The following is a 20857-nucleotide window of genomic DNA, read 5'->3' as shown; positions in this document are numbered from 1 at the left end:
TGCTGAAGCCAGCTACCTAGCAACAATAGCTCATTCTTAGCTTCAATACAATAGCTTATTTTTGGGCTGCGTCTAACTTCTTATTACTTTATAATGTCGCCTTTGGCGAGCTAGCTATAACCAGGTTTGTCTAGAGAAAAGCTACATTTGTCTGGTGAATAGCTATGTATTTATTGTTTTGTGAAGATTGTTCACAAATATTGTATGTGAAGAACTTTGTGTGACATTTGTCTGTGTAAAATGTGCTATACAAATAAAGGTTATTATTATTATTATTATGTAAAATGTGCTCTATAAAAAAAATGTGCTATACAAATAAAGGTTATTATTATTATTATTAATATTATTTAAAATGTGCTCTACAAATACACGTGATTCAGTGATTGATTGACAGCACACGCACGCGGCTGGTCACGAACACGAGCTTTATTTGAATATCAAACCGTAACCAGATCAGAATCAAGTGCATCTCTTGAAACAACCAATCGTACAATCTAATTCACCATGACGCGCTGTTCGTGTAACCAATAGAATCGAGCTGTTCGTGTAACCAATAGAATCGCACTGTTCGTGTAACCAATAGAATCGCACTGTTCGTGTAACCAATAGAATCGCACTGTTCGTGTAACCAATAGAATCGCACTGTTCGTGTAACCAATAGAATCGCTAGAAATGTGTTCAGACGGAGCAGCGGGCTGAACAACCGTCAGTGTCAGAAACGTCGAGCGCTACACCGGGACAGCATCGTTCAGAATAGCTACAGCAAGCCTCGACAGAGCTTACATCAAGAGTTGTATATTCTTTTAAAAATAATACCATACTGTTCATCGTAAAATGAGGGAATTAGTTCATTTACAAATTGGTCAATGTGGAAATCAGATCGGCACAAAGGTGGGTTTTGTTAGAGGCCATAATCAGCTAGTTGAATAATGCTAGCTAGCTAGCTGTCTGTCTGTCTAACCGTCTCGCTGTCTGAAGCGTCTTCAACCACTGACTGCGGACAGGAAACATTAGCTGGGTTGCTAGCCAATATACACCTATGTGTTTACTAAAGAGCAACATCAGGTTATTTGTTAGTTCATTTGCAAGTCATATCCCGCCTAATTAAATGAAGAAAAATCAAATGTTGCCATGAAGTTATGAAGCCTTATCGTGTATGTTGACTGGCTGCAACCATGGAAACATTTACATTTACATTGTTGGCATTTAGCAGACGCCAAAGCGACTTACAATCAATACATTTGAATGCTAAGCATGTGAATCATCAGTCCACCATTCGTGGCAGGAAGAGTAATCTAGCTCAGACCCGGGGCCATTGATAGAAGGAAAACCCTTCTTCTATCGCCTTCTTCTAAAACCTTTTATTATTATTATTATTGTTATTATTATGGCGGCAAGCTACCATGCAAGGCGCCGGCCCGCTCACTGGGAGCAATTTGGGGTTCAGTAATAATAATAATTTAAACAACATGAACCCTTCCTTCACCTGCTGCAGTTCTGGGAGGTGATCAGTGGAGAACACGGCATCGACCCCACAGGGACCTACCACGGGGACAGCGACCTGCAGCTCGAGAGGATCAACGTCTATTACAATGAGGCGACAGGTGGGTGACATACACAGGATCTGTGGAAAAAATACTAAAAACAACTTTTTTTTGGTATGTTATTGACTATTATTTTGACTATTAATGACTATTATTTTCTAAATGCGTCTTTTAATGTTAGTTAGATGAATCTATATATTTGTATTGACTTGTTTGAATCTTATAGTAGGCTAATTATTTTATTATTTTGTTTATCTTTGTTATATGCCCCTTGGATTGTATGGTTTATTCTTGTTTTATTATTTTGTTTATGATTGCTTTTGTGTGTTTTATTGATTACTATTGTTCTATTGTTATTTTTATGCTGTGTGGATATGTTAAAGCACTTTGAGCTGCAACGTTTGCAGGAAATGTGCTATACAAATAAAGGTTGTTATTATTATATAGCTGTAATGTGCTGCTACTAGTGACAGTCATAAGTAAAGTTATGACATTCATTCTATTACATTTGTGTTCCAACAGGAGGAAAATATGTCCCCAGAGCCATCTTGGTGGATCTGGAATCGGGCACTATGGACTCTGTTCGCTCAGGTCCCTTTGGACAGATATTTAGACCAGATAATTTTGTATTCGGTAAGAAGATTTCATAGGTTTTCGATCTGCATTTGATGTAGCTAAACAAATCTTACATTTCAAGTGTTTGTGTTGAAAACAAAGGCTGAGCTGGAGAAATTGTTCAATGTTTTTAACATGTAATATAATAATATAACATAACATCTGTAGGACTAATAATAATAATAACAGATAATGCTGTCTTCTACCTAATTTCTTAAAATGTCTTGTGTGCTTCCTGTTCACAGGACAGACTGGTGCTGGCAACAACTGGGCCAAAGGCCATTACACAGAGGGAGCAGAGCTGGTGGACTCGGTCATGGACGTGGTGCGGAAGGAGGCGGAGAGCTGCGACTGTCTTCAGGGGTTCCAGCTGACTCACTCCCTGGGTGGGGGCACGGGGTCCGGCATGGGAACTCTGCTGATCAGTAAGATCCGTGAAGAATACCCAGACAGGATCATGTGCTCCTTCAGCGTGGTGCCCTCTCCTAAAGTGTCAGACACTGTGGTGGAGCCGTACAACGCCACCCTGTCAGTGCACCAACTCGTAGAGTACACGGACGCGTCCTACTGCATCGACAACGAGGCCCTGTACGACATCTGCTTCCGCACGCTGAAGCTCACGACCCCCACGTACGGAGACCTGAACCACCTGGTCTCAGCCACCATGAGCGGCGTCACCACCTGCCTGCGCTTCCCCGGCCAGCTGAACGCCGACCTGCGCAAGCTGGCCGTCAACATGGTGCCCTTCCCCCGCCTGCACTTCTTCATGCCGGGCTTCGCCCCTCTCACCAGCAGGGGAAGTCAGCAGTACCGCGCCCTCACCGTCCCCGAGCTCACGCAGCAGATGTTCGACGCCAAGAACATGATGGCGGCGTGCGACCCGCGGCACGGGCGCTACCTGACGGTGGCGGCCATCTTCCGCGGCCGCATGTCCATGAAGGAGGTGGATGAGCAGATGCTGAACATGCAGAACAAGAACAGCAGCTACTTCGTGGAGTGGATCCCCAACAACGTCAAGACGGCCGTGTGCGACATCCCGCCCCGCGGACTCACGATGGCCGCCACCTTCATCGGCAACAACACGGCCATCCAGGAGCTGTTCAAGCGCATCTCCGAGCAGTTCACCGTCATGTTCCGCCGCAAGGCCTTCCTCCACTGGTACACGGGCGAGGGCATGGACGAGATGGAGTTCACCGAGGCGGAGAGCAACATGAACGACCTGGTGTCAGAGTACCAGCAGTACCAGGACTCCACGGCCGAGGAGGAGGGGGAGTTTGAGGAGGAGGAGGAAGCGGAGGGCTGAGAGGAGGAGGGGGAGGTTGAGGAGGAGGGGTAGGTGGAGGGCTGAGAACATCCTGACGCCACCGTTTCCTGTCCTGTCCTGTGTTCTGTTCTGTTCTCTTATTCACTCTTATTGTGTTCTGTTCTGTTCTGTTCTCTTATTCACTCTTATTCACTCTGTTCAGGAGTTTGAGGAGGAGGAGGAAGCGGAAGGCTGAGAGGAGGAGGGGGAGGTTGAGGAGGAGGGGTAGGTGGAGGGCTGAGAACATCCTGACGCCACCGTTTCCTGTCCTGTCCTGTGTTCTGTTCTGTTCTCTTATTCACTCTGTTCATCCCGTTTTAAGTCCCTGTAACTTTTATGTGAAGTAACAATAACATAGTTTTGTGTCATTTTTAAATGACACATAATTCTTTGAATAATCACACTGATGTTTATTGATAACAATTTGTTTAGATGAATGCAGTGGTTATGAAAGGAGAGTTGACAGCCTTTATGATGACTCAGCTCTGACTACATGTGATGAAGTCTACTCCATGTTTGTCTTTAAATAAATCCCAATTTATATTGTAGATGTATTTATTTATTGATTTTATGTACTTATTTACAGTAAGTAGTGAACTCAGTGTCAATCTAACTGTTCTTTTCCTATGATATTACCTCTGGTGGAGGCGGTACTTAAGGACAAAAAGTATTCATAACGTTTTTCATTTTATATTATGATATATATAGTTTTTCATGAATACAAAAAGCAACATGAACAAATGACGTGGAACTCACTCATATTCGAGGGTTGTAGTCCGAGTGGAGACATACGGACGCTAGACAGAATCCAGAGATAGAAATAGACAGGAGATCGGTAGATATTGATAGATAGATATAGAACATACAAAGATAGTCATAGATTCACAATTGCGACAATAGATTAGCCAGATAGATACACATACATTAAAAAAACGTTGCCTTTTCATGTGCACAAGCAATACATATTTTATTGTTCACATAAGCACATCTCTGTCCAGTTCCCACAACATAGCCTTGTTTTGCACTCTTTCCCTGTTCCACGAGCAGGCCCTGTTATGACATGTTGACCATTTATATCTGCTCCAATTGTCAAACAGCCATGTCCCACACATGCCGAAATGTCATTCAGTTTTGTATCCTTACATGTCAAGGGGATAGTGGAGTGAATAGTGAATTGGACTGGTGATAGGATGTTGTGAGTTCAAATCCTGCCTGAAACACCACCACTAGTGTGCCCTTGAGTACTACAATTACCCTGTAATGTTACAATGTCCCTGTAAGTAGCTTTTGGGTTAAAAGCGTTTGCTAAATGACAAATTCTATTCTATTCATATCAGAAATGGACACAACAGTTGCATTTATTTATTTATTCATATATGTATTTATTATAGTCTACTAGACACACCAACATTTTAGACCACATATATGGCCACATATACATCGACACAGTTTGTCACAGCACCTTTATTGAACAAGACATCGCAGATGACGGTGGGCTTATTGTATTTTGCCCCAAATTCCTGACTTGTGAATCAGTCGATACAGGCGCCATACCACGACCTGACCAGCAGATGGCATTATAGAGCTGCTGTATCGACTGCACGGATAGATCGACACTTTTCCCGACACGATTGTGTTGAAAGCTTCGTTTCCCCCATCACTACCCCTCAATACATGTGATGAAATGCTGAATTCCGGTTGTCTGAAATAGGAGTATTCTTCCCACTTCCAGGAACAAACATGTCCTTGCTTCTACTTAAGTCCACAATGATACTGAAATGTTTTTTCATTCTCATTCCCAATCATTTTAGCAAATAGTGCTCCCTACTGGACAAGACATTCGTGGTGAGCAAAGCCAGGCAGCCAATCACACCCGAAAAAACACCACTTCCTGTTTCAGATTAGAAGTAAGATCGCAATGTAAATAGACACAGTGGATGTCATTTGAATTCACTCCTACACGTTCAATCTTAAACGTTGAATGAATGACAGTGATAGACCAACACTACTATATCGTTTATGATAGGCAGTACAAGGTAAGTCAAGTGACCAAGCTACTAAGTTGTCATTTCTGGCTAGTTGGGTATTGCAAATAGACTAATGGTTAAACCCGCTTTAGCTTAATGCCTAAAAAGAGAAACGTCAAAACTGATATTTTCTCTGCTTGTTGTGTGGGATCATTCATTGTATAATCATGCCACGTTTTATTACCTCGACAGTTACCTTATAGGCCGGTGATTGCAGGTTTGGTAGCATCTATGCACATGTGCATATGTATGTATACAGTCACCTGAAATTACGAGCTTATTGCACACCAGGCCACCTACAATGCATGCTTACCATTCCATAAAACAGCTGTTCTGGGTGGTCCAGAGCAGATCTCGGGAGCACTACCGTAGCTACAATGTTTCATGTTGATTCCAGACAGGCAACATTTCACCCACCGCACGCTCTAGTCTATTCAATATAACAAAGATGAGATACATTTTCTACTTTCTCACTGTCAGAGTTGTTTCTTTGTGGCCCTCTACATTGGTGAGGTCAAGTGGGCAATTTTGTTATAACAGATTCGATTCAGTTGAAATGAATAAACAGAATCCCTGTTGTGTTGATCGCCGGTGACGCGGGCGGCTACGCCTTTGTAGAGCATCACTTACTGTCCTGATCGATGCTCTACTCGTTGTGTGGTCTCTGCAGGGAACTATTCTCTATTGATTCACATTTGTCACAGACTTCTCTGATATAATATCCACAGCATAGGGACAATTGTCCTGGTAGTCTATTTATTTATGAGCACTCTCTGGATATTCTGGAGATGGGATTGTCTTAATAAACATGAATAGTTAGTTGTCTTAATAAACATATTCATATTAAAACATATTAAGCGATTAATAATACCTGAGAAGCGATGCAATAACAAACCAGGCACTGTGGTGTTAACCCAAATTCATTGATCTCATTGCGTTATCCCTGCTAATCCCTAAGATTTAGCAGGCAGTGTGTAGTGCCCCTAATGTCATTTGTTATGTTACTCGATAACATTAGTATTGTCAATGAGATATAAGCCTGCACTGTGTGGAGACTCGTTTTTGGCACTCAAACCCGGCTGAAGAGATGAGGTAGGCAGGGCCATGGGGAGGAGAGCTCAACAGAAGGTCAGCAGTCTGCCTGCTGATTCAGACACGCTGGCTGGCTTGGGCCCCTAGTGGGCAGCGCTCTGTACGTCACTGAAGGGACCACTGCAGAAAATCAACTTTCTTACATATAGGTTACGCTTCTCACGGATGCAGATTAGCTGAGACCAAGCAGTTCCTGTGAGGATCTTTTCTCTGTTGATGAATGTTCCTCTCGCTCGTTCCATCCCCCCCACTGCCCCTCCCTCCTCATCCTTCAGGCCTGGTCATGCCTGTGTCCCTGCTGTGGACGGTGGATGTGTATGGGCGCGTGTACAGCCTGTCCACCGGGGGGCAGCAGTGGGAGCAGTGCCGTGATGCCCACCTAGAGTTTAAGAGGTTAACCGCCGTGCAGCAGTGCTGCTGGGGCATTGCCTGTGATCACCACATCTACCTGAACGTCCATGCCAGTGACCTGCCTGTTCGCTACCAGGAGGAGACCTATGAGAACCAGGTAGTGTGTGTGTGTGTGTGTGTGTGTGTGTGCGCGCATGTGTGTGTGTGTGTGGCGCACTAGTGTTTGTGTGTGTGTGTGCGCACTAGAGTGTTCCTTCAAGCACAATGTTCCTCTTGCTCCAGCGATGGAACCCCGTAGATGGGTTCTCTGAGCGCCTGTTGCCGAGCGACCGATGGCAGTGGAGTGATGTCACAGGGCTGAAGAATCAGCCTCTGGACGGCTTCCGTCTTCCTTCAGTTAACTGGGAGTGGGAGGCAGACTGGTACGCAGACGAAAACTTTGGAGGAGAACCCACAGAGAAAGGGGTCAGTTTGTGTTATTTCCTCTCTCTCTCTCTCTCTCTCCTTCTCCCCCCCTCTCTCCATAGCTGTCTTCTCCCTTGTTTTCTCTTCCTCTTTTCTCTCTCTCTATTCCCTCTCTCTCTTCCCCTCATCCTTTCTCTTTTTCTTTCCATTTGACTTTCTTTCCATTTGACTTCCCCTTTCCCTTAAATGCTCCTTCCCCCCCTCCATTCAGCCTTGTCTCACTCCTTCTAAGACCCTTTATCTTCATGGTGAATGTGTCTGGGGGGGTCTGTGTCTGCAGGGCTGGTCCTATTCCATAGACTTCCCTGCCACATACACCAAAGACAAGAAGTGGAACTCGTGTGTCCGTCGCAGGCGATGGCTTCGTTACAGGAGGTACAAGTCCCGGGACACCTGGGCCAAGGTGTGTGGAAACATTATTATCACGTTATTTTTTTTAATGACAATATAGCAATATAGAGATTGGAGTCTGATTACCTGGATTTAGCACTCTCAAGGATGCATCTTATTTGTATGTGTTACGTATGTGTGTGTGTGTGTGTGTGTGTGCTTGCCTGTGCATGTGTTCAGCTGTCTCTGTGTATGTTGACTTGACAGATCCCTTCAGAGCAGAAGGGGCTGCCAGACCCCTTTAATGACATCAGCTGTGGGGGCTGGGAAATCACTGAGGAGCCCAGAGGGAGGCTATCTCTGTGGGCTGTGTCCTTACAGGGCAAGGTAACACACACACACACACACACACACACACACACACACACATTATTACAGTATTAAAACACACACATTTAAAACCAATGACTTTCATGTCATATTGTTGTTATGTCTGCAGTACTGTATTAGCCTGTACTGCACAGTCTACCTTCAACCCCTTTATGTAATTATGAGTATCTAATTATTATTATTATCTAATTTGTTGGTCCCAGGTGTGGTTCCGGGGGGATATCCACCACCATAACCCAGAGGGTGGGGTCTGGGAGGAGGTGTCCCTGCCTGGGGAGGTGGTGCAGATCAGCTGTGGCCCGGGGGACCTGGTCTGGGCGGTACTCTGGGAAGGACAGTTCATTGTCAGGGAAGGCATCAACAGAGACTGCCCCATGGGTGGGTTGCTGGATATGGGCGTGTGTGTGTGTGTGTGTGTGTGTGTGTGTGTGTGTGTGTCCTCTTTGTGTAAGTACATTGTTCTATTCTGTAATCTTGTTTTCAATCATTGTAAAGAGCTTTGAGTTGCATCCGTGTACGAAAGGCTCTATATAAATAAAGTTTCACTTCACTTCACAAAGTAATGGTCTCTGTCCTGTTCCCTCCCTTCCTCTCAGGCTCCTCCTGGGTGGTGGTTGACTCTCCCAGCCCAGAGGTCGGAGCCATACATGTAGCTGTAGGGGTCAACGTGGTCTGGGCCATCACCAAGGACAACAAAGTAGGACAATACAGTTACACACTTTCATTTGTCCATGAGGAAAAACGATTTGAATTCAGATGCGTCCTGTACACGATACAAGATGTTTATTTGTCTCTCTGGTTATACAAGTACAATTGTGTGAGATATGTCCACTTGGGAGCGGGGGGGGGCTCCATATAGGGTTTATATAAGAAGACATATAGAATATAATAACAAAATATAAGAGGCAAAAAAAAGTAGAATAAAACATTTGATCAAATTATATATATTTTAAAATGAGATACATTTATAGAATTGTACGAGTATGAATGTATGAATTGATGCATTAGCACTAGTGGACAATAATGTCATGAGTATCTTACTGATATTGTAGATAATGTCTCTCTGGGTGTTCTCCCTCCCTGCCAGGTGTGGTTCAGGCGTGGCATCAACTCCCATAACCCCTGTGGCTCTGGCTGGATCGGGATGGTCGGGGAGATGGTGATGCTCAATGTGGGCCTCAATGACCAGGTCAGGAACCACACTGTTAAAACCAAACAATATATGTCCTACAGCGTATGTTAGGCAGTGGCACTCCCATAAGAAATCAGGGCAACCCCATAAGCATTTAAATACTAACTCAGAGGGCTAGTGGCTACATGCAGTGCCCTGCGTAAGTCATGGGACAGTGAAGCATTTCTTCTTCTTTTGGCTCAACACAAAAAAAAACCGTATATGATATATATACGTTATAAAAAAGTTATACGATAATTAAAGTAGAGATGACCAGCTTTTATTTAATGATATTTGCGTACATATTGGATTCACCATTCAGAATAGTTTAGAGCAAAAAAGAGAAGAAGAATATTTTCACTGTCCCATTACTTACACAGGGCACTGTATATATTATAGCAACTCAAAACGAGAGTGAATACCAACAGAAGAATATTGCAGGGGATTTTGTCAAATTGTTTTGTGCCACTACCCACACGGTTAGCTGTGTTGCTCATTCCACAAATGCATGATCCTTACAAGTTGTACCTTGTTGTAAAGGTGACTAATCAGGCTTTCCAACGATATAAAATACAATAACAATTGCTATTATTAAAAGGGAGGAATAATCGACTGAAATAACGTTTCCAAACTTTCTTTGAGGAGTTTATATTAAACTACAATCAATTGAATGTGCCCTGGCCTGTTGCAGGTGTGGGGAATCAGCTGTGAGGACCGGTCGGTGTATTTCCGTCAGGGAGTCACCTCCAGTGAGCTGAGTGGGAAGGCTTGGAAGGCTGTGAACGTCCCTCGAGACAGAGACCGTTCCCACTCCAGTGCCAGTGCTAGCAGTCTGCACAGGTGGGTAGGGACCTACACACATTTACACACACATGTTCATATACATTTTTACATTTACAATTTTGGCATTTAGCAGACACATTTATCCAAAGTGACCGTCTATCCATCAGTCATCATAAGAAATTGTTATCTATGCCAAAACCATGGGCCATTGGCAGCTACAATGCTAGAAGAAGGACGTTTTTATTATTGTTTTTATTCTCCAAAAACCCAGGAGTTTTGGCTAGCCATACATGGTTTTATGGAAAGAATTGTCGGCCTTGATATTCCGTTCACCCCCAGTCTTTTTATTTTGGGTGATCCCACAGCATTAAGGGAGGTGACTCCACCACTCGCCAATTGGATCCAGACAGCGTTAATGCTAGGACGAAAACTATTAGTTAAAGAGTGGAAGGCCTCATCAGCACCAGCACCGTCACTGTGGCACACTTCTCTTGGGCAGTTGGCTGCCCTAGAACAACTATCATATAGGCTGCTTGATAAGGTGGAGGAATATCGCTTGAAATGGGGGCAGTATCACTCATATATTGAGAAATAATGGCAATTCCAGCTCAATATTCCAATATGTAAAACGTGGAAAGAAAAAAGTTAACTGCTATAAGTATGACTGTTAGACAATGCTGTAGTTTTACATTTCTGTACATCACCATTATGTTTTGTTGTGTCTATTTACTGTATTTTTTATTTATTGTCCAATGTCAACTGTTACTTGTGATGGATGTCTGTTCATTGTTTGTTTATTGAAAATAATAAAAACTATTAATCATAAAAAAACTATATATATATATATATATATATTATTTTTTATTATTTTAAAAATATATATTATTACATACACTCTCTCAAAAACGGTACACTCTTTATCTCCATTCTGCAGTGCTGGTTGTTTCTTCAGTGGCGAGGTGCGTGCCCAGTCAGTGATGAGTGACGTGGATTCAGACACAGGGGGCCCTGAGGGCAGCGCTGAGGTGGGCGCTGTGGGGGGAGCTGAGGGGGGAGCCGAGGGGGGAGCCGAGGGGGCCTTGCTTATGTCCTCTATCCCAGAACCAACCGACGTCCCCAAACCCCGCATCCCCAAAGTCACTAGTGACAGCTTCATCTCTGAGCTTGTTTCGGACCGCGAGGTGAAACGAGAGGGGCCCTCCGTCGCTCCCATCATCCCAGAGGAGGAGCAGGGGCTTGGGGAGAGTGAGGTCAAGTCTCCCCCTGCCGTGGTTCTCTCTCCCAGCCTGTCTGGATGCCCGGTGGACCCACAGTGGAGTAATGTGGACCTGGAGGAGGCCCAGACCCATCTGGCCATGGGGCCTGTGGGGGACTCTGCTGACACCTGCAGCCTGTCCTCCGTAGCCACCTACGCCCTGGGGCTGGAGGAGCCGTACGGGGCCGACGAACACCCGCTCTGGGCCTGGGTCAGCGGGGGAGGCTGTTCTGTGGACTGCCACTCTCCACTCAACTGGTTCAACTCCTCAACAGGTGAGGCCTGGGTGTCTGCATGGGCTGGCAGTGTGTTGCTCCTGTTGTATTTCTTGTGTTAAACGTTCCTGCCTAATGTGCCCAGTAGTTTTAGATATACTGTTATCTTTTGAAGTAGTTTGTATAGTATGTGTCAGTGATAGTACTCATCATCACGTTCACCAGTGGATATAGATCCCTGTTTGCTTATGTCGTCACTCGCTGTCGATAACGTTTTTCCTCACTCTGTCTCTCAGCCTTGGCTTCGTCTGTCCAGTCCATGAGTCTGTCCATCAGCCCGGCTCAGACAGCCGCCTGGCGGAAGCAGATCTTTGAGCAGCTCAGTGAGAGGTCCAAGAGAGAGATGGACAACTTCAGGCACTACGAACAGGCTATAGAACAGGTACAAATACCACCTGTGTGGGACCAGAGATGTAGCCAGCAGAGACCTATAATCCTATATAATCCTCTGATAATAGATTGGTTTATTGTGGAATATCTACCGTGCCCTCCAAAAGTATTGGAAAGAGTAAGCATTTTGTCTTCTTTCAGCACTATACTACTATACTATACTATATGGATTTGAATCGGAGACTATGAGGTTAAAGTAGAGCAGGGGTGCTCATTACGTCGATCGCGATCGACCGGTCGATCGCGAAGGTAGTGTGGGTAGATCACACGGCATTGGAAAAAAAAAGAAGAAAAAAAAGTGAAAAAAAAAAGTTTTTTTTTTTTTTTTCCTGTGTGGTCCAGACGGGGTGCCTCCCGTCTGGACCACACAGGAGAGGGCATCACTCAGCCCCGCGCCGCCTCACAACACACACACACACACACACACACACACACACACAGACAAGCACACAGACAGACACACACACACACACACACACACAGACAGACAGACACACACAGACAGACAGACAGACACACACACACACTCCGCCGCCCGGAGACGTCGATGGCACCTGGCTTGGCACTGGCCAGTCTGGTGTAAACCACTCAGAGCTCCTGAGTTAATGTTAATGTTAATGGACTACCAGTGTGAATATTTGTTATATAGTTTAATAAATCTCTTCTTTGATTTTGAAACAGTGTAGCGTGGCCTTAATTTGTTATTATTACAGTACATTTTTGTGTTCGCAGCAATGGCAATATGTTTTATTTGGTTGGTAGATCTTGTTGAGCTGGTAATTTGAAAAGTAGCTCACAAGCCTAAAAAGTGTGAGCACCCCTGAAGTAGAGATTCTCAGGCCCCGCGGTGGCACAGCGGTCTAAGCATTAGCCTCTAGTGCAAGCTGCCCACCGGGGACTGGGATCGAATCCCCGTCTCGCCAGACCCGGATATGGCCGGGGCTCACAGGGAGCGGCATATTGAGCGGCCGCTCCCAAGGGGGGTATAGGACAAGGATCCGTCGCGCAACACCGCCCCCGTCTGGTGCTGGAATAACGGTGTCGGGCTCGAGAAGCCAGACAGCTAGTCTGCCTGGCTATCTCCTCTGGGGCTGCCGGCCACGGGGTCATGCGGCAGATCCTACGCAATAGGCAGGGGATAATTGGATAATAGGTTGGGTTCAATTGGATACCAAATTGGGTGAAAAAGGGATAAAATCAGAAAAAAGAAAAAAAAGTAGAGATTCTCAGATTTAATTCAATGTTTTCTTTTTTCCCCTGTTGGTTTCACCATTTAGAAATGACAACCCTTTTTATACATAGAGATGAGACTTTGTATAAAAAAGGTTTGTATTTGAATAGGGCTGATTCATTTCTTCCCTCCTCGTCTGTTCCCGTCTCGCTCTGTCTCAGTCGGTGTGGGTGAAGAAGGGGACCATGCAGTGGTGGAGGGACTGGAAGCCTCACAAGTGGGTGGATGTGAGGTTTGCTGTGGAGCAGTTCTCTGGCCCGGAGGGCGACAAGGACGGCATCCTGTTCATCTACTACAACTTCAACGAGGAGAAGAAGGTGAGAGGAGATCGGATGTAATCAAAGGGCCTTAATGCGGTGTGTTTGTGTGTGGTAGTGTGTGTGTGAGTGTGAGAGAGGGGACGGGATGTATCAAAGAGGGTGTGTGGTGTGTGTGCATGTGCTGCATGTTTTCTGGACTGACAGTTTTACTGTAACTACAGTAACTACACTAGGTTCATATTGTATCGTAATGCCAATTGATGTTTTTCTTTTTTAACTTGCCTTATTTCTCCTCTCTCTCTCTCTCTCTCTCTCTTTCGCCCTCTCTCCCTCTTTGTCTAATGTCTCCCCCCCCCCTTTCTCTTTCTCTCTCTCTCTCTCTCTCCCTCCCTCTCTCTCTCTCTCCCTCCCTCTCTCTCTCTCTCTCTCCCTCCCTCTCTCTCTCTCTCTCCCTCTCTCCCTCTCTCTCTCTCTCTCCCTCTCTCTCTCTCTCTCCCTCTCTCCCTCTCTCTCTCTCTCTCCCTCTCTCTCTCTCTCTCCCTCTCTCTCTCTCTCTCCCTCTCTCTCTCTCTCTCCCTCTCTCTCTCTCTCTCTCTCTCTCTCTCTCTCTCTCTCTCTCTCTCTCTCTCTCTCTCTCTCTCTCTCTCTCTCTCTCTCTCTCTCTCTCTCTCTCTCTCTCTCTCTCTCTCCAGTACCTGCATGTGTTCATAAACGAGGTGACGATCATGGTGCCGGTGCTGAACGAGTCCAAACACACGTTTGCCATCTACACAGCAGAGAGGACCAAGCAGAGGTGGCCTATACGGCTGGCAGCCGCTACAGAAGTGGAGATGCTCGACTGGGTATAGACCATCATCACTGTCACACATCTATACATCCGCTCTCCTCTAACAGACTATCATCACTACAATATAGGTACACCTGCCACAAACGGCTCTTACACAGAATAGGATGACTATTACCTCCAGTAATAGTTCCTCAAGACATCAGTTCGGTCAGTGGACTATGTGGGAGAGACCAATGAATTCCACACAGTATGGATGTATATGGAAGGGAGTGAAACAGATAGATATAGATATATTTTTCTGTGAATGCATACCTGTAGTCTTTATGCTCATGTTTTGACCTGGCTCTGTCCTCTCCTCTCCCCCCAGCTGGTCCTGCTGAGTGTGTCCTGCTGTGACGCCAGGGGCATCCAGGGCCCCCCCTCCAAACAGGCCATCTGGTCCGTCACCTGTAAAGGGGACATCTTCGTCAGCGAGCCCTCGTCCAGCCTGGAGGCCTGCCCCTATCCCACCCCCTGTGACCAGATGTAAGACTCTCTCTCTGGGCTTTCCTCTGTAGTGTTATACAGAAAACTACATCTCCAGATGCACTCCAGGCACTTATGACAACAGTGATTCGGAGAAGGTGAAAGCTCTCTGGTACCTGGCAATAGAGAAGTGTGTCTGTGTCATTTTTGACTTTGTATTTCTTTCCTTCTGATACTGTTCTTCCTCTATTCGTCTTCAAAAGACGCATAGCCAATGTTGGATGATGAATAGTTGGATTGTGAGGTATCAACACTATGCTAGTGTTTGCCCTGTGTAACCTGTGGTTGTTTGTGTTGGCCAGGTTCTGGCGCCAGGTGGGAGGTCACCTGCGCCTGGTGGAGTGTAACAGCCTGGGGGTGGTGTGGGGGGTCGGCTACGACCACACCGCCTGGGTCTACACCGGGGGCTACGGAGGAGGGTTCTTCCAGGGTATGTTCCATGGTCTACTACAATACCCATAGGGCCGGTTTCACAGTCAAGGCTTAAGCCTAATCCTAGACTAAAAACCATCTTCAATGGAGATTTTACATTGAAAGTGTGATTTAGTCTAGGACTAGGCTTAAGCCTTGTCTCTGAAACCGGCCCTTAATGCTGTATTATCTTACATACAGTACCTGGCTTATTAGAGTGAACATTTCTCTACAACCTGGCATGTGTCCCCACATCCACATGTGACTAGAATCTGTCTCTTACATGTATTGCAGGCATGGCCAGCAGCACAGACAACATCTTCACCCAGACAGATGTGAAGAGTGTCTACATCTATGAGAACCAGAGATGGAACCCTGTCACAGGCTACACCAACAGGTATGCTACTAACTCAACACTGTCACAGGTTAAACAAACAGGTACACTACTAACTCAACACCGTCACAGGTTAAACCAACAGGTACACTATTAACTCAATACCGTAGCAGGTTAAACCAACAGGTACGCTATAACTCAACACTGTCACAGGTTAAACCAACAGGTACACTACTGACTCAACACAAGAGGAATGCTTTGGCCAGTAATTCACATGCTCCATGAAGCTACTGGCCATTTGCTAGCAACATCTGCATGTGTATGTTGCAGAGGGTTGCCTACAGACCGGTACATGTGGAGTGATGCGTCAGGACTGCAGGAGTGCACCAAGACCAACACCAAGCCCCCCTCCCCACACTGGACTTGGGTAGGTAATGCATACCACACACACACACACACATTTCTGATCACAAAACTTTAGAGTTAAAGATGTACTGCACCGAAGACACAGAGTCTAAAGATACAGACGTAAACAGATTCTGCTTTAACATCCCTTTTCTGTTCGGCTCTGTCTTTTATCAGGTGGCTGACTGGGCCATAGACTACGGTATCTCAGGAGGGACAGACAGAGAGGGTTGGCAGTATGCAGCTGATTTTCCAGCGTAAGTGTAACCTCTCCCTGTTTGATCTATGTATGTACACAGTGCCCTACAAATGGACTTAGGCAGTTTCCATGATTGAACACCTGATTTGTAAATATGAACATCAATCTATTCGCTGCATGTGGTGATAATATCTACAGTCTGTGGTTACTGTTTGGTGACCTGTTCCTCCCTCCCTCCCTCCTTCCTTCCTTCCCTCCCTCCCTCCATATTTACTCATCTAGGTCATATCACGGTCACAAAACCTTGAAGGACTTTGTACGACGCCGGCGATGGGCCAGGTAACGTACAACACCACAATGCCATACATCCCTCTGCACTGTTTGATCAGGAGGCACACAATGGTCTGCTCCAGTCTGCTGACGCAGCATAGGCCATTCAAACCACTGAGGAATAGCCTGTACAAGGCATAGTCCTCTAGGATCAGCTTAGCCTACCTAAACTACACTTCATCCTACTAGTACTCATAAGGCTGGTTTCATGGACGCAGATTAAGACTAATCCTAGACTGAAAAGCGTCCTCAATTGGAGATTTTCTATTGCAAGTGTGATTTAATTCTGGACGAGGCTGAACACAGTCCTTATCGAAATAACCTTGCGTTTACTCCCGCAGGAAGTGTAAACTGACAACCACGGGACCCTGGCAGGAAGTCCCGCCCATCCCATTGAGTGACGTGACCATCCATCCATGTGGGGTCCAGAGCAGTGTGGAGCAAGTTCCTCTCTGGGCTATTAGTAATAAGGGGGACGTGTTGTGCCGACTAGGGGTCACCGTAATAGTGCCTGCTGTGAGTAACACACACACAAACACACACGTGTCTGACCTAAAGGATCATGTTTTCTTAATGTTTTCTTAGTAGGACAAGATAGGATTTTGTGTCTCCCTTTTGTGTCTGATTGGTTTTCCAATTTGGAAGTTTTTACTTTTTAACTTGGCTTTCAACTTGGGTTGTTGACTCATGCATTATAATAATACATTAGACTTATATAGCGCTTTTCTAGACACTCAAAGATGTTTTACAAACTGAAATGATGAGTAGTAAAATAAAAAGAAACAAGAAAAAAATAAAATAAAGTAAAGGGGTCTAATTATTTTTTTAATTAAACTAAATCTAAATCTAAGTGTCTTTGTAGAACAATCTGCTCTGTATACTGCAATTACACCTAGATTTCGGACGGAGAAGCGGCGAACAAGCAACGCCTCTCGACCGGCATTTTCTGAAAAGTGAAAAGAGTATGATCAATATAATGTTAGCTAGCTACCTCTAAACATGGATTTGGCTGGGCATAAATTAATTAATTTGAGGTGGTAAACACAGTCTGGGTGGTAAACACAGATAAATCATGTTGTTGTTTTTTTTGCAGGGAACATCGTGGCTCCATGTGGGCACAGACCAGCCTTTCAAATCCATCTCCATCGGCGGTGCCAACCAGGTGTGGGCCATTGCCAGGGATGGTTCTGCGTTCTACAGGGGCTCCGTGTCTGCCCAGAACCTTGCAGGTCAGAGAACCTCCGAGAACCCAGATGCTTTGACAGAACCTGTCAGGCGTGTAAAACGTAACACATCACAGCTCAAATAAAGGTGGTGAGGAGAAGAAAAAATAAAAAGTCGTATTTTTTAGTATTTAAGATGCTCTTATGAAGCTAACCCCCTGGCTATGTCATTGTGATTCACCCTGTAGGTGAATGCTGGTACCACATCCCCTCTCCGGCCAGACAGAAGCTCAAGCAGGTGTCTGTAGGGAGGACATCTGTGTACACCGTGGATGAAAACGGTACCATGAACTAAAGGTTATTACAAGTGCCAGTGAACATATTGAACGTGGTGATTATAACCGTCTGCCCTTTTTGTCCCTCTGTGCTCACCATCCAGGTAACTTGTGGTACAGGCAGGGCTTGACTCCCAGCTACCCCCAGGGCTCGTCATGGGAACACATCTCCAACAACGTGCGCAAGGTCTCAGTGGGACCTCTGGACCAGGTGGGAGGCTCTGACAGAAGGGTGAAGGGGAAGCAACAGATGTGTGCATCATGGGAATTCTGACCGAGCAAGGAAAGCACTTCATTAGGTCACTATTTCCTCCCCAAGTCTGATCTGTTATTTTGTGCTTTGTGTTGTGGTGTGGTTGTTTAGGTGTGGATCATAGCTGACAAGGTCCAGGGCAGTCACAGTCTGAGCTGTGGGACTGTATGTCATCGTCTGGGAGTACAGCCCATGGAACCTAAGGGACAGTCTTGGGACTACGGCATTGGGGTGAGGCCCTTTACACAGTGGTTTGTTTAATGGTGTGTTAATGTAGTGTGCGTGTGCGTGTGTGTGTGTGAGAGAGAGAGATCTGTCACTGTTTCAGCTTCAGTAAGAAGTTGTCTTATACCGTGGTCCTGTATGAAAGAAGCTGAGATGATGGGAGTTCTGGCTGAGTCTGTGTCTCTCCCCTCAGGGCGGCTGGGACCACATCACTGTGAGAGGGAACTCCATAGAGGCGTCTCGTATCCGCATGCCCTCCCTAACCGACCCCAGCCGCTCTGCCCCCCGCAGCCCCCTTCCTATCAGGAACCGGGAGGAGGTCAACGGGAATGCTGTGGGGTGTTAGACACACATACACACAAATACACACACGCACACACACACACACTCACTACCATCCCAGCTCCTTTAGTAGCTGCCTGTGGTGTCCCTGTTTTTTTTAGCATTCCAACTTCCTCTTAGATACAACCAACCCACCTCTATTGTCAACACTGTAAATCACACAAGTTTCAGCTCTTCAGTGTCTGAAGGCAAAGTCTACCCCCTTCAAAACAGTGTCTCTCTTCACAACTAAGCTTCACTGCTAACGGTACACAGTAGATAATTTACCCCCCCCCAGTTATAGAACTAAGCTCATTTAAACAGTGTCACTATTCCGTCTTTTAACACAGAATCATTGTTATTTAAATCTGAAATAAATTATATTTATTTTTTTGTTTGGTTTAATGTTTTGGTCGTTGTGAGTTGTTCTGTATAGTACTGTATGTGTGTGAGTTTTAAATAGTAAATTTGTTTGTCAGTCATGATGGTGATTCTTTTGGATATGGTGACAGCATTTCTGTGATGGCATACAATGTTGAGATGGGTGAGACAGGGTCACAGTTGAATCCACTATTTGTCAGCCACAACACTTGTGACTGACTGTGCATACTTTAGGTCAAGGCTCTATACTGTAACATCACAGGAAATTGCTATACTGTAGTTCCACTGCATTTTACCTGCTGGCAACAGGTAAAGATTTCAAACTGAAGTCCTAAAGAAAAAGAGGAACGAAGAATAAACCTGTTATTGTTTATTGGTTATGAATATTACAGAACAGATGATGTTTTATAACATTCTTTCCCCTAGGCTGCTTGTACTCCAGTTGGCCACTCTGTAAAGGTTGTATGTCCATGTTCCTAGTGAACAGTTATTTTATAATAACATATTGATGGTATGGTTTAAAATCTGTGTTTTTTTTTCATGGAAAATGTGCAATGTTTAGCTTTACACTGGACGATGTCAAGATGGTGTGAGTTTCTTGGAAAGTGTTGTCTTTGCAAGGCTTTAAGTGAATCTGTTACGTTCTCAGGAAAACAAGACTTCTCCTTATTTGCATGTTGTTGACCTTTTTGGATTGTAGCAGTATGACTTACAATTGGTGAAAGAAAATTATATTTTTGTTATGAATCTGTACATGAATATAAACAAATGTTTTATGGTGATATTTCAGGATTGGGTTATTGAAGGGAGTATATTGTTTATATAACTACTCATAACTTACATTGACAAAGACTGAAACAGTGTACACGACAGTGTACACGGTTTATTTTATGTTTCTGGCTGATGTTCATCAAAATAACGAGGAATCGCTGATAATTAAACTATGAAGGGAAGGTAAAAAATATATATTGTAAAGGGAAAAAATGTCTGAATACTCAAGTGTTGCAAGATGCAAGACGGCATTGTTTCACACAGTAATGTCATTAACCACTTATCTCTCCTGGCTTCTTCCTAAAGGAGGGACACCTTTTTGTCATGCTGTTGATGTTACAAGATAAGAGGAGGACTTTTAACTTGAAAAATATTCCACACGTTTTATTGATGATCATATTGTAAACTAGAATACTAATGCTATTGTACAAACCCAAGGCTGTACACGTACTGTACAAACCCAAGGCTATTATTGGTGTGTTTATTTTCCAAATAGTGTGCATGGTCCTCTCAATAAATGTGATTATTGATATCGGATGTTGTTTCTACTTTATTTTCATGATGCACATCTGTTATCTGTTTCAATTCACATTTGAATGGATTGGATTCTGTCATAATTCAGTACATCTTCTAGAAACATACTGTAAAGCATCATACATACATCTTAATCAATATCTCCTCAAAGCAACAACAAGCAATCTGTATTACAGACCTACTATTCCCTCCCAGGGCAGGAAATGCACTTACAACATCCTGTTTGTCTATATTACTATTGCCATACATTGTTACACTTTACTGGCTTTGTCATGAGAACAACCCCTAGACTCGTAAACACTCCAGTATTGGAATAGATCACAAGGACCAGTTACGGTAAGCATTCTTCATCCTGTTTTGGCAGTTATGACTGGAGGCATTTCTCAGAAGAACACACACCA

At 44.7% G+C, this 20857-nt stretch overlaps 2 protein-coding genes across 2 annotated transcripts; both read left to right on the top strand.

The window, feature by feature from the left end:
* Nucleotides 1–834: 834 nt before the first annotated feature.
* LOC308167373 (tubulin beta chain-like) lies at nt 835–3462 on the top strand (the record flags this gene model as incomplete). The annotated part of the gene is made up of 4 exons (XM_080541788.1): nt 835–891; nt 1496–1604; nt 2067–2177; nt 2405–3462. The coding sequence occupies 4 exons, from the start codon at nt 835–837 to the stop codon at nt 3460–3462; spliced, it is 1335 nt and encodes a 444-aa protein (XP_080397914.1).
* A 3402-nt stretch (nt 3463–6864) lies between these two features.
* tecpr1a (tectonin beta-propeller repeat containing 1a) lies at nt 6865–19561 on the top strand (the record flags this gene model as incomplete). Its single annotated transcript, XM_080542009.1, has 24 exons — nt 6865–7089; nt 7215–7397; nt 7678–7800; nt 7995–8114; nt 8321–8495; nt 8714–8814; nt 9205–9306; nt 9980–10128; nt 11006–11601; nt 11838–11983; nt 13384–13539; nt 14175–14324; nt 14637–14794; nt 15097–15224; nt 15500–15602; nt 15870–15966; nt 16122–16201; nt 16426–16482; nt 16815–16989; nt 17567–17702; nt 17885–17977; nt 18076–18182; nt 18336–18455; nt 18643–19561. 24 exons carry the CDS (start codon nt 6865–6867, stop codon nt 18793–18795), a joined length of 3633 nt encoding a protein of 1210 aa, XP_080398135.1. The 3' UTR covers nt 18796–19561.
* Between the last annotated feature and the right edge of the window lie 1296 nt (nt 19562–20857).

The sequence above is a fragment of the Nansenia antarctica genome (genome assembly GCF_963989245.1).
Source record: "Nansenia antarctica genome assembly, chromosome: 11".
Lineage (NCBI taxonomy): Eukaryota > Metazoa > Chordata > Actinopteri > Argentiniformes > Microstomatidae > Nansenia > Nansenia antarctica.
This window is presented reverse-complemented; position numbering and strand designations above follow the sequence as displayed.